The sequence below is a fragment of the Ursus maritimus genome, unplaced genomic scaffold, assembly GCF_017311325.1.
Source record: "Ursus maritimus isolate PB19 unplaced genomic scaffold, ASM1731132v1 scaffold_9, whole genome shotgun sequence".
Taxonomy (NCBI): domain Eukaryota; kingdom Metazoa; phylum Chordata; class Mammalia; order Carnivora; family Ursidae; genus Ursus; species Ursus maritimus.
The window spans coordinates 71,036,489-71,048,636 of NW_024427107.1; the positions used below are offsets into that span (position 1 = coordinate 71,036,489).

The following is a 12,148-nucleotide window of genomic DNA, read 5'->3' on the forward strand; positions in this document are numbered from 1 at the left end:
CCTGATGATAAATTACTGTTTGGGGAATCTCTGGGATTCTTTTCTACCAAAGATCCTTCATTAATATCAACGTTATCCATTAGAGAAGGTCTAGTTAGATTAACCCACACCTGATGAATGGTGCTGTTTTCTTGATTCCTAGCCAGATATGGGTCCCTTTGACCTAGCCGATTTCCTGTGTCCTCCTCAGCTTGGCAAACTAGAGGGCCCTCTGCGGGTTCCAAGAGTCACGACGACCCGTATTCATGAGCCTGACATTTGCATAATTTTGAGGGTCTCTCAAGTGTTCTGGAGATTAAAAATTAATCTGTGTGCGATCAGAGAGGGAAGTGTCCTGTTGCTTCTCTCTCCAAAGTTCAAGGTCTACCTTTCCAAGANCGTCGTTTTTCACAGGGAGTCAGAGCAAGGGCACTCAAGTGTCTTCCAATGAGGGGAAATCGGTTCGACTTGGACTGTAAATGGAAAGCAAGTGTTCTCGCTTTGGGAGAGGCATAGATCACAAAGGTGGGGAACGGACGTCCAGGCAGCCTACTAATGCGAGAAAGCGGACCGGGAGCTCCAGGCACGGCAGTGAGGAGCGAGGGGGTCCACAGAGGGCCACTGGGAAGAGCAGGCCGGCTCAGGAATGCTCTGCAGGGAGACTTGGCATTCACAGGGCTGTTGGAGCAGCTGCGGACTTGGAAAATTTTAAAGGGAGCTGAATTGATAAAGGGGACACCTTCCCCTGTGAGTGTGCAGGAAAGGGTTGACTCAGCAGGGTTGGGGCATTTGAACCCTGAATCTGCCAAAGAAAAGTCTAGCCCTTGAACAGCTCCTGGGGGCTGACCTCTGAACCCTGGAATCTCCTGCCCGACATGAGTGTCTGTCCATCTGGGGCTTCGGGCTATGCCAAAAGCTAACAGTGTGACTTGTCGTGGGGGCCTTGGGTCACACCATGTTGCCTTGACTTCTGGAGAGCCTGGAGACTGAGTAACTGAGGTCAGCTAGGCGGGCACTTCATGCCTACAGGCCGATCCGCAGTTAAAACTCTGGACTCCATGGCTCGGATGAGCCTTTCTGGTTGACGATACCCCATATGTGTTGTCACGTGCCATTGCTGGAAGAATTCAGTGCTGTCCCTGCAGCTTCACTGGAGAAGACAGCCGGAAGCTGGTGCCCTGCCCTCTGGCCCTTTTACACTTGCTGACTTTAACCTTTGGGCTTTTGTTGTAATAAGCAGGAAATGTGAGTATAACAGCTGTTTGGAGTTTCATGAGTCCTTTTAGCGAGTCACTGAACCTGAGAATGCTCTTGGAGACCCCCAAATACAGTGGGACCCGCAGACGAGGAATCACGGTGAGACATCAACAACAAAAAACCACAAACTCTCTACACTTCTTCCGAGGGAAGATTCTCATCACCCCTGGATCTTATAATCATCAAGTTTGACTAGTTGTACATAACTGAGTGGGAGTTTATGGTACAGAGAAACCGTATGTGAATCTCTCACAGTATGGGTTCACTTTTCCTTATTTATTTTATTGTCTTCCTAAAATCCCTAGTCTAAGTCACTTTGGGTATCGTGACAGAGTCTCAGAGCCTGGACTTAGTTTGTTCCTGCCAGTGCGACACCCCTCACCCCATCTCTCCAGTCTCAGGTTTGCTGCAAGCATCACGGGGGTTCCTTGAGCACGGAGTAAGTTCTGTGTGGCCTCTGACACTTGGTCGCCCACCTTCCCAGATTCACAGGAGTGAAAGAAATGCGACTGCCAAAAAGAACCTCCTCCAGTTAACTGATGATCAGCTGGAGGCTGGTGAAATCTGCAAAGACAGCGCACTTAGGCCAGGGGCCAGGGGGGAAGAGATGTCGTCCGATGTATCGTTAGGTCCCATCGCTCTTTCAAGGCCTCACACCGACTGGCAGATATTCTGGAGACATTTTTGTTTTAAGGCTGGAAGGAAAAAAGAAGAGGGAATTCAAGGTAGTGAGGAAGAAGGAAATGCTACAGGGACATAAATCGGGCGGCATCAGGGATGGGGCAGGCTCTTCTGGAGGGCAAGGGTGTGGCAGAGCAGTGACAGGGACACAGCAGTCCATGTCAGAGAGGGGGAAGGACGTGGGCAAGACCCCCCCAGTTAGCAGAACAGCATTCAGCTCTGCACTCATTGCCCAGGGATGGTTTCCCGATACCCAGTTTCATCTACCCGATCTCCCCAGTTTGCAGAAAGCTAATCTAACCTCATTAATATGTTGTTCGGTCGATGTCCTATGTTGTTTGCATGGAGATTTTAATGTACCAAGGACAAAAGAAGAGCTATTTAAATATAAGCCGCCTGCAAGATTTCCTGCTCCCTCTGCCCATACCAGGCAAAAGGATATCTGTCTTTGACGACTAAGCCCCCCACACCTACACCCCAAATGCTTGGTCTGGTGCTGCAGAATGAAGGTAATATAAGTTCCATATAGCTCCATGATTTTTAGGAGGTCTGAGTCCTTTGACTGGACAGTCCAGGTAGATGGCCAGACCATTCGCTTGGGGACCAGCTAGACCAGATCAGCCACTTCTGTCTGCAGGAGTGGGAGAAAAAACAAAGTTCACGTCTGGCCTTTCTGGAGTAAATGGGGCTTTGGTGCCCTCAGGACCAGAAGAGGATCCCATATACCCTACTTCTAGCACCTCATGCTGCCTTCTTTATCTTGGATTATTTGGGGGAGACTGGCTGGCTCAGTCAGTAGAGCATGTGACTTGGGGTTGTGAGTTTGAGCCCCACGTTGGGTATAAAGCTGACTTAAAAATAAAATCTTAAAACAGAGCAAAACAAGAACAAGCTTTTTGTGGGATTATTTCTACTCATTTTATTTTGGTCAGGAATTTGAGTGTTTCTATTTGTTTGATTTTTCTTTGTTCATTTGTATTTTTAGTTTCTATGGGAGTCGGGGAGGATAAGAAAGTTGCCCAAGATCATATAAAAAGCAAAAGGGCTCGGTCGGGCGACTCGAGCTGTTTTTTATTTGTATTTTTTTATTTTTATTTTTGTTTTTTATTTATTTTTTTTTAAAGATTTTATTTATTTATTCGACAGAGATAGAGACAGCCAGCGAGAGAGGGAACACAAGCAGAGGGAGTGGGAGAGGAAGAAGCAGGCTCATAGTGGAAGAGCCTGATGTGGGGCTTGATCCCAGAATGCTGGGATCACGCCCTGAGCCGAAGGCAGACGCTTAACCTCTGTGCCACCCAGGTGCCCCTATTTTTATATTTTTTCTATACCTAATTGCAAACATCAAACTGTTAGGTGAAGCGTAATCAGAAATACCCTCCATTCTTTTTATCTAGAATTAATGAGGACTCCACGAGCTGCCCCTCCTCTTCCTGGCCCCCAACGCAGGCAGGACAATCAGGGAGTTCTAGAACCCTTTCACAGAAGGCACTTATTGTCAAGTTACAACACGGCAAGTGTACACTTACTGCGGGAGTGGGGCACCCTTTCCACCCTCTGACAGATGTGTGTTGCGTTCTTCAGAAACCAGGCATAGTATTCAAGACAGTACCTGGAGATTAAAATCAAAGTGAAAGCAATCATCAGCCCTTGTGGCTAACAGAAGACAACCGCCATTGAAAAAGTCATCGCGGCCAACTACTCACAGCAAGGACCCCCTCTCCATCTTCACAGGGTGTGGGAGAAGAGGCAGAGGAAGAGGCTGAGCAGGGAGAGGCACAGACTTTGAGTGAGAACGATGTATTTTTAGTCCTGGCATCCTTCTTACTAGGATGTGAGACTTCAGCCTGAGCACGCACTTGTCTGGGCCTTAGATTTTTCATATACACACAGAAGGGCAATGCTAGAACCTCCCCTCACAGGTTATCATGAAGATGTCATGTTGAGAGCTAACCTGCGCCAAGTTCCCGAACAGGACCAGGCTCGTAACAGGTGTTCCACAAAGGATGATGTGCGTTGATCTGTTTTTCATGTGAGGTGGGGTAAGAACAGTTAACGAGGCAGCAGATACTTGCAAAATAACATGCTGCTTTTGGCTGGGGCTGCAGGGATGGCTTCGACGGGCTTTGGTGAAAGAGCACCGAGCACCTTCTTAGGAAGAAGAGCTTGCTCCCTGGGGGACTCCGGGAATTCAACGCCCTGCCCGTCCCTCGCCGGATACAGGAGGACGTTGGGCTAAACATCTTCCCATTTCTCTCCCATCTCCACCACTCTGTGATTCCAGCATTCCCTGGAGAGCAACCGCATGCTCGAGTAAAGCTGGCTGTAAAGCGTCCCCAGGCTCCAATACCCTCCATTTCCCGGACACTGGGACGTTAAGGAAACTAGGGCACACAGATGAACTGATTTGCCTGAGGACTCACTGCTCTCAGGAGAGAGTGCTGGATTTTTTTCCCAGGTAATCCGCTTCAGGCCAGAATGCACTGCCATTCCAATAGGGCTACACCCATTTTGCAGAAGAACAAACCGAGGCTCAGAGACGTTACGTGACTAGCATACAGAGCTTGCAAGTCCAGAGCCTAAAGTTAAACCCAGGTCGGCTTGTTCACCCTATCCCCATACAGTACACTAAACTACCTACGAGCTTTGAGAGCCCAGTTCTGTGACCCAACCCCTCCTCCCCCCAATTAGCCTTAAGTGTGCAAGCTTGACAAGATGTCCTTCCAACAACCACAAACCCATTGCCTAGAAAACTTCCGAAGGATATCAAAGGCCCCTGGGGAATGGGTTCTATCTGTTCTGAATGAAGGAGGAAATGCACAGCTGGGAGCAGCTGGAGCTCTAGGGGAAAAGTCCAAACTTGTTTGCAAGAGCTCGCCAGGTGCCTGAAGGAGCAAGTCTTTCCTGGCAAGGGACCTAGGCCAGGGACAGCGGCCGATCGCCTTTGCTGCAGCCACACTGCTTATCTCGGTGGACCTAGGACATTCCAGGCTGCCTCTCGCTGTTCCTGTTTGCACTTGCTCTTCCTTTTGCCTGCAGTGGCCTCTCCCATTTCCTGCCCAGGATGCTTCTATTCCTCCATCAAGCCCTATCAGTTGCCCTGGGGCCCCACGGTGCATGGTGGGATCTGCTACAGCGCTTGTCATACTGTTTTGTGATTTCTCTTTACGTGGCCAGCTTCCCCACTCAGGCATGATTTTTTATCACAGGGGCTGTGCTAGTCAACATCCACACCGAGTAAAGCCGGCCTCCCACTCTGTTATTCTCAGCCTGTACTCAATGGTTAGTATGAGATTATAGAACAGTTCACCATTAAGGGAAAATACAGGGGAAAAAGAAGGGATAAGCTCAGGTTCCTAGATGCTTTGTTTCTCTAAATTTTAACTTAAAACTCCTCTCTGGAAACTTCTACCTTCCCCATTGTATCCTCCACATGGTATTTGCAACACAGATTTTTAAATGTGATTTTTCTTCAAGGGGTTGCTAGGAATAGGTCCTGCCTCTGGGTATGACTTGGTTCTGTCCCTTACTATGTCATATTTTAATTTGGGCTTATGACCATTTCTTCTTCCCAACTATGAAATCCTCCGTTTCTGGGAGTTTGTCTGATTCACCTCTCAGTTGCTGTGGCTCAGCACAGTGCATAACAGGTGACTAGGAGGGACTCAACTCGTGTTGTTGATTTGAAGAACTGCTGGGAGGTCAGATAGTGGGCTGATCCCCACTATCTCCTCTTTAGGGTGAGCCTGCGTGGTGGGAAGATGCCTCCACGTTGCTTGCTCACACCTCGGGTCTACGGACCTGGCTCCTTTCCCCCTCTGGAGGGAGGAAATAGTCACACTGATTGAGGGATCCAAGACCAGGATGTAATGGATCGAGAGGCTTCAGACCTGGACTGGGGATTCAGAGCCAGTGGATGATGGAGGTTTGAAAAGCTGAAAGGTCATGAGCAGACTTGGAAAGGAACATTAAAGATCTGGGAGATTGGCCCCAGACCACTGGAGCAGAAGTGGTCATCCATGTTTGTTTGGTTCTGGGTTTACAGCCAAGACTAAACCCCAGAAGGAAGGGGAGGATGTCTGCGCTCGAGAACAAGAAAATATCGACACCTAAAACTTCTAATATGAAGTGGGGTCTGCCTTCTAAATTTCATTTTACAATCTTCTCATTTGGCCAGCAAATGACTGCTAGGGGTTTAGAAAGAGCTGGGATTTAAAAGGACAAGTCTTCTGATTATTCACTTCTCGCAGTCTCACCAGGCGGAAGCCGAGAGGGCTCCAGGGCCACGGGAAGTCCTGTGTGATCACTCCACCAGGTGGCACTCAGCTCCGCTCAGTTCACACCAGCTCAGCTCACCTCCACTTGACTCAGCCACACGTGCTGTGTTCAGCCCTGCCCTGGGTTCCAGGGACCCAGAAATGAATGAGGTTCCATCCTGGTTCTCAAGGAGGGGATGGTCTAGTAGAAGACCCGCCGGAGAGTCTATTCCTTGAGGTACCCCTGTCACCTGTCTGTGCCCAGTCACCTGTCTGTGCCCGGCCACCTGTGGCCTGCAGAGCAGCCACACAACATAGGCAGCCCCAAAATATGGACCATGGGGAGGGACGACTGGTTCAGGTTACCTCATGGCCTCCGTCCTGTCCTCTCGCTTCCGGCTCATGCAGAGACATTGCTGGAAAAAGCGGCACAGCTCCATCAAGCAAGGGTTGAGCTTCTGGATGGCCAGGGTGAGGGGAGCGGCGGTGATGGCCCCCTCTTCGAGGAGCCACTGAGGACACCCTGGAAGATGCAGTCCCAGACCATTGATATCAGCAAGGATTCAGCAAGCACCTTCCCTCTGTGGGTGCTGTGTTTGGTGAATAGAGTCTCGCCCCCGATCTCAGGCGGCTCTAAGACTGAGAGGCAGACAGCATGGCTTTGTCGGTGCCCGGGAAAGCTCCCGTGAGAGTCCAAGAGACAGGTGGAGAAAGGTGGGGTCCAGTTCCCGGAGGAAAGCAGACATGGTTTCACTGAGAGCAAATATTTAAAAAGGATCTAAAGCAATAAACATGGATGTATGCGTTTTGCATGGGTATGCGTGCATATCTATGTACATGGGTGCAACTGTGTGCGAGTGTATGGGTGTGTGCTGCCCCACGATCCCTGGGAGGATTAAAGGAGACGATGTATAGAAAGCACACTGCAAAGTTCCTGCTATGGGATAAACAATAAGTAACAGCTATTTTTACTGATTTATTAACAATGTATTGAACAGGACACCTGGGTGGCTCCATTGGTTGAATGTCTAACTCTTGATTTCCACTTGGGTCATGACCTCAGGGTCTGGGACCGAGCCCCGCTCAGCTCAGTGTGGACCCCGCTTGGGTTTCTCTCTCTCCCTCTCCCTTTGCCCCTCCCTTCCCCGCCTCAACAAAATGTATTGAGCGTTCACTACATGCTGGGCGCTCACAGACACAAGAGATAGAACAACTCCTAGACACAAGGAAAAGAGGCAGAGGGCCTGCGTGGCTCAGTCAGTTAAGAGGCGGACTCTTGATTTCATCTTAGGTCATGATCGCGGGGTCCTGAGATTGAGCCCCCCCTCTTCCTGCTCGGTGGGGAGTCTGCTTGGGGTCTCTCCCTCTGCCCCTCCCCCTGCCTTCTGTCTCTCTCAAATAAATGAATACATCTTTAAAAAAAGGAAAAGAGGCTTCTTTTTAGAGAAGGCAACTTCTAGTGATTTGAAGATTCCATTAGGATGTTGACAATGATCTTCCAACAGAGGATCACTAGTTACTGTCAAGAAAAATGATCTAAAACCTGCAGATAAGTTCTGGGTATTGTCTAGCAGACACTGTGGGGATTTTCTGGTTATATACGGGTGTGTGTCTTCGATTGACTGAGCAGGTTTGCAACTCTGAGCAGGTTAACTGATAGCAGCGTAAATGACTCTTGTCTGAGAGCAACGCAAATAATTCCACTCTGTAAGCAATATACATAGATATATATATATATATATATATATATATATATATATATATATATATATATATATGGTGCAATTGGTTTTTGTCTAGTGAAAAAAAAAGAATTTTTTGCTAGAGGATATCAGTTAGTAAATTCATTTCCAAATTCCTAGGACTGACTATGAAAATCCCTGTTCCTCAAACTCTCCATTGAGCCCATCTTAATTAATTCATTAATTAACGGTTGAATAGTATCTCTGACATGTGTTCATTTCAGATTTTTATGAGTCATGTTCTTGCCTTTTTGAAAATTATAATTTAGCAGTTTTAGATTTACTTATTTTTATATTTTATATTGTTTTTTAAAATTTTAATTCCAGTGTAGTTAACATACAGTGTGATATTAGTTTCAGGTGTACGATGTAGTGATTCAACATTTCCATACATCACACAGTCTCATCAACACAAGTGCCCTCTTCAACCCTAACACCTGTTTCATCCGTGCCCCTACCCACCTCCCCTTTGGCAACCAGCAGCTTATTCTCTATAGTTAAGAGTATGCTTTTTGCTTTGTCTCTTTTTTTCCCCTTTGTTTGTTTGTTTTGTTTCTTAAATTCCACACATGAGGGAAATCATATGGTATTTGCCTTTCTAGGACTGACTTATTTCGCTTAGCATAATACACTCTAGCTCCATCCATGTCGTTGCAAATGGCAAGATTTCATTTTTTTCGATGACTGAGTAATATTTCATTGAAGATATATATGTGTGTATATATATGTATATATATACATATATATACACATACATATATAACATCTTCTTTATCCATTCATCTATCAGTTATATATTTATTACAGTGGAGAGAGAGCTCATAATGTTAAAGAAAGATTTCATTAAAAAAATGTAGGAAGGAAATGTATTTTGAATTTTAGTCTGAGTCAATTAGAATAGTAAACCCTTCAGAACATTTATTAATTTTTGTAAATATGCTAGACTTTTTACTTTAGCATTTATTACACACCTGCTACTTACCAGGTACTTTTCTAAGTTCTTTACATACATGATTTCATTTAATTCTCATAAAATCATGTAATGTAGATATCTATTTTATAGAAGAGGACACTGAGGGTCTGAGTGATTCTGTGGTTTGATCAGTTATACAGCAGGTAGTGACTCTGGCAAGACCTGAGTCTGGAGCTCATACTAGCACACTTTACTACTCAAACCTCCTTAACATTCCTGAGGCTTGATTTCCATGCCCCCTCTCCTTCCCAGCCTCTCCCATGCTTCACCATCTCAGGAAATGGCACTTTGTTGCTCAGTTGTTCCAACTTGGGCATGATGTTTGGTTACTTCCTGGTGATCATTCCACCACCATCACCTTTCTTGATTCCCGAACACCGCTCAAGTCTCCCTATTGGGTCAAGTCTCACACAGCTAACTCCTAGTTCTAGCCCCCATCATCTCTGGCTGTGGTTAGTACAACAGTCTCCTTGCCAATATCCCTGCTCCTATCCTCCCCTCCTTGGTCTCCACTCTGCAGCCAGAGAAAGTTTACTGCACCACAAATACGGCCATGTCACTCCCACTTGTCTCGGAAGAGGTCCACACTCCTTCCATGGCCCTGGGGATCCCCTCCCCCACCTTGCCAGCCTAGGCTCCCTTGCTCCTCATCACTCTTTCCTGTAGTTCCAGAATTCCAGCCACAAGGAGTTTCTCAGCTCCTGGGAAACATCCATCCTTTCCTGCCTCAGTGCCTTTGCATAAGCTGTGCCTCTGCTTGAAATGTATATTTAGAGGCAACCCTGTTCAGATGCCACTTTCTTAATCGATGAAAACCTCTTGAACAATCCCTCCAGATCCCTCCAGATGGAGCTAATCTCTTCCTCTCTGACTGCACATTTTTCTCTTAAGAAATTTCTGCCTCAAATTGCAATTATTTTGTACAAATGGAGAATCTTGGGAGAGATAACATGGAAGGGTGGAATGAGCACAGGCTTTGGAATTAGACAAATGTATCCTCAAAATTCAGTAACTTTTTAAACTGTAGTGCTCAGTGAAATGGCTTAATGAAGATAACATTACCTACCTTGCAGAATTACTGCAAAGAAAGAGTAAAAATAGGCTTAGCACAGTGCCTGGGAAATAGGAGGAGCTCAATAAATATTCGCTGAGTGGATGAATGAGTCAGTCTCAAAGGACTTTGTGGCATGATTTTTTTGTGAATGGGAAGAATCATTTGCTGGAAGTCATCAAAACCCCTTTATTTTACACTTATGTATTTCTTATTGGATGGATGGATGGATGGATGGATGGATGGATGGATAGACCAAAAGAAAAACAGAGATGGATAGATAATAGACAGACAGATAGAGCTATATAAGTAGATATCGATACAGATAGTTATATAGTCAACGTGTTTTCTAAAACTCCGTTTGACAACTGTCCCCATCTGCACCAACAATGTGTTTTTTTAGAACCTCTGGTGGAGAAAATGGCTGTAATTTCTTTCGGCAGTCTAATCATGGCTTTGTGTCTGAAAGGCCCATTCACTGCAGGTCGGGAGTGGCGCTGAGGCAGACGTTCGGTGTATGAAAAAAGAAACTGTGTAGTCTCCAGGAATTTAATAATGCCCTGTTGACATATGCCTGGATAGTCTAGGAACATTCAGGAAAGGAGCATAGAAAGGCATCCAGAAGTGGGAGGGGTCTGAGGATCCAACCAGCTTTGAAGGACTCAATTTTTTATCAATTTCTGTCTTCTGGAACAGGAAGGAAAAGAGCGAGGCATCCAAAATGGAAAAAATGCAGCACAAACCCCAGAAACTGAAGCACTGAGCCTCTGCGAAGAGTCTCGAAACCCCAGCCATAAACCCAGGACACGGTTCCCTATACAATTCCATAGAAATTAAGTGTCAGGGATGGGGAAGACAGGGTGTCTTTTAAAATGCAACAAAAGTAGGGGCGCCTGGGTGGCTGAGTTGGTTAAGTGCCTGCCTTTGGCTCAGGTCATGATCCTGCGTCCTGGGATCCAGCCCTGAGATGGCCTCCCTGCTTCCAGGGAGCATGCTTCTCCCTCTCCCTCTGCCCTTCTTCCTCCACTCCTCCACCCCTCTCCCTCTACTCTCCACCCCTCCCCCCTCCCCCCCAGCTCCTGTGCGTGCATGCTCTCTTTCTCTGGCAAATAAATAAATACAATCTTTAAAAATAAGAAATACAATGCAGTAGAAAAATCAGGGGCGCCTGGGTGGTTCAGTTGTTAAGCGTCTGCCTTCGGCCCAGGGCATGATCCCAGAGTTCTGGGATCGAGTCCCGCATTGGGCTCCTCCTCTGGGAGCCTGCTTCTTCCTCTCCCGCTACCCCTGCTGGATAATGAATCATGGAACACTACATCAGAAACTAAGGATATACTGTATGGTGACTAACGTAACATAATAAAAAATTATTATAAAAAAATGAAATTCAAATTAAAAAAAAAGAAAGAAAATGCAACAAAAGTAGACTGCGCCCAGTGAATGGGGCTTGAATTTTGGAGTCCTCCATTCCTCCTGCCACTGCCTCTGTTGACAGGAGGCTCAGGAAAAGAACAGCCTCTGTCTGCAAAGCACACAGCGCCTCGCTCAATAGGCGTCCACTCGATAAAAGTTGATTGGATTAAGTTATGCGGAGCTCCTTAGTTCCAAATCACTTCCACGCACATTATCTTACTCAATACAAAGCCGTGGGGGAAGAAAGACCGTTTTAGTGCCCACAATAATTGTTATTATTCTCGCTTCCCAATCGAGGAAGCTGAATTCCCGAAGCCGAGTGCCAGAGACCCCCTCCCCGGTAAATGGTAGAGCTAGGGTTTAATCCCAGCAGTCTTGAATCTAAATTTATCAAACAAACCCCTTTTTATTGCACAACACAGCCTCATTCCAAACGAACAAGAGCAACAGAGTGGCAGCTGCCGGTACGTACTGGACACTTGGCGGGGTCCCAGGACTGGGGCTGGCTCTTCTCCAGGGGTAAATGGCCCTGCTGCAGGGAGGTCACCTGCAAGGGGCAGGAAAGTCAGCATGACCTGGCCTGGGGTGATACACAGGACTAAGGAATAAGAGCACCTTAAGGGGAAAGATTTCTGGAATCTACAGGGAATTGTAGCCAAGAAAAAGGGAGAGCTGAATGCAAATCGCAGGGCAACTTAACAATGTAGCCAGGCTTGGAAACCAGCTCTCCTGCCTCTTTTCCTGCTAGAACCAATGAAGTACCATGTCCAGCTTCGTCAGCCTACTGGCACCCCTG

General features: G+C 46.8%; 1 protein-coding gene across 1 annotated transcript in view; it reads right to left on the reverse strand.

Annotated features, from left to right (window-relative positions):
* Positions 1-1,467: 1,467 nt before the first annotated feature.
* Positions 1,468-12,148, reverse strand: part of HHLA1 (HERV-H LTR-associating 1) — a 33,224-nt gene continuing 22,543 nt past the window's right edge. Inside the window, exons 13-16 of the mRNA XM_040625603.1 lie at positions 11,825-11,899; positions 6,540-6,696; positions 3,447-3,529; positions 1,468-1,931 (exon numbers count right to left, since the gene is read on the reverse strand). Coding sequence (XP_040481537.1) covers positions 1,888-1,931; positions 3,447-3,529; positions 6,540-6,696; positions 11,825-11,899 — 359 coding nt within the window. The 3' untranslated portion in view covers positions 1,468-1,887. The remainder of the gene's footprint in view (positions 1,932-3,446; positions 3,530-6,539; positions 6,697-11,824; positions 11,900-12,148) is intronic.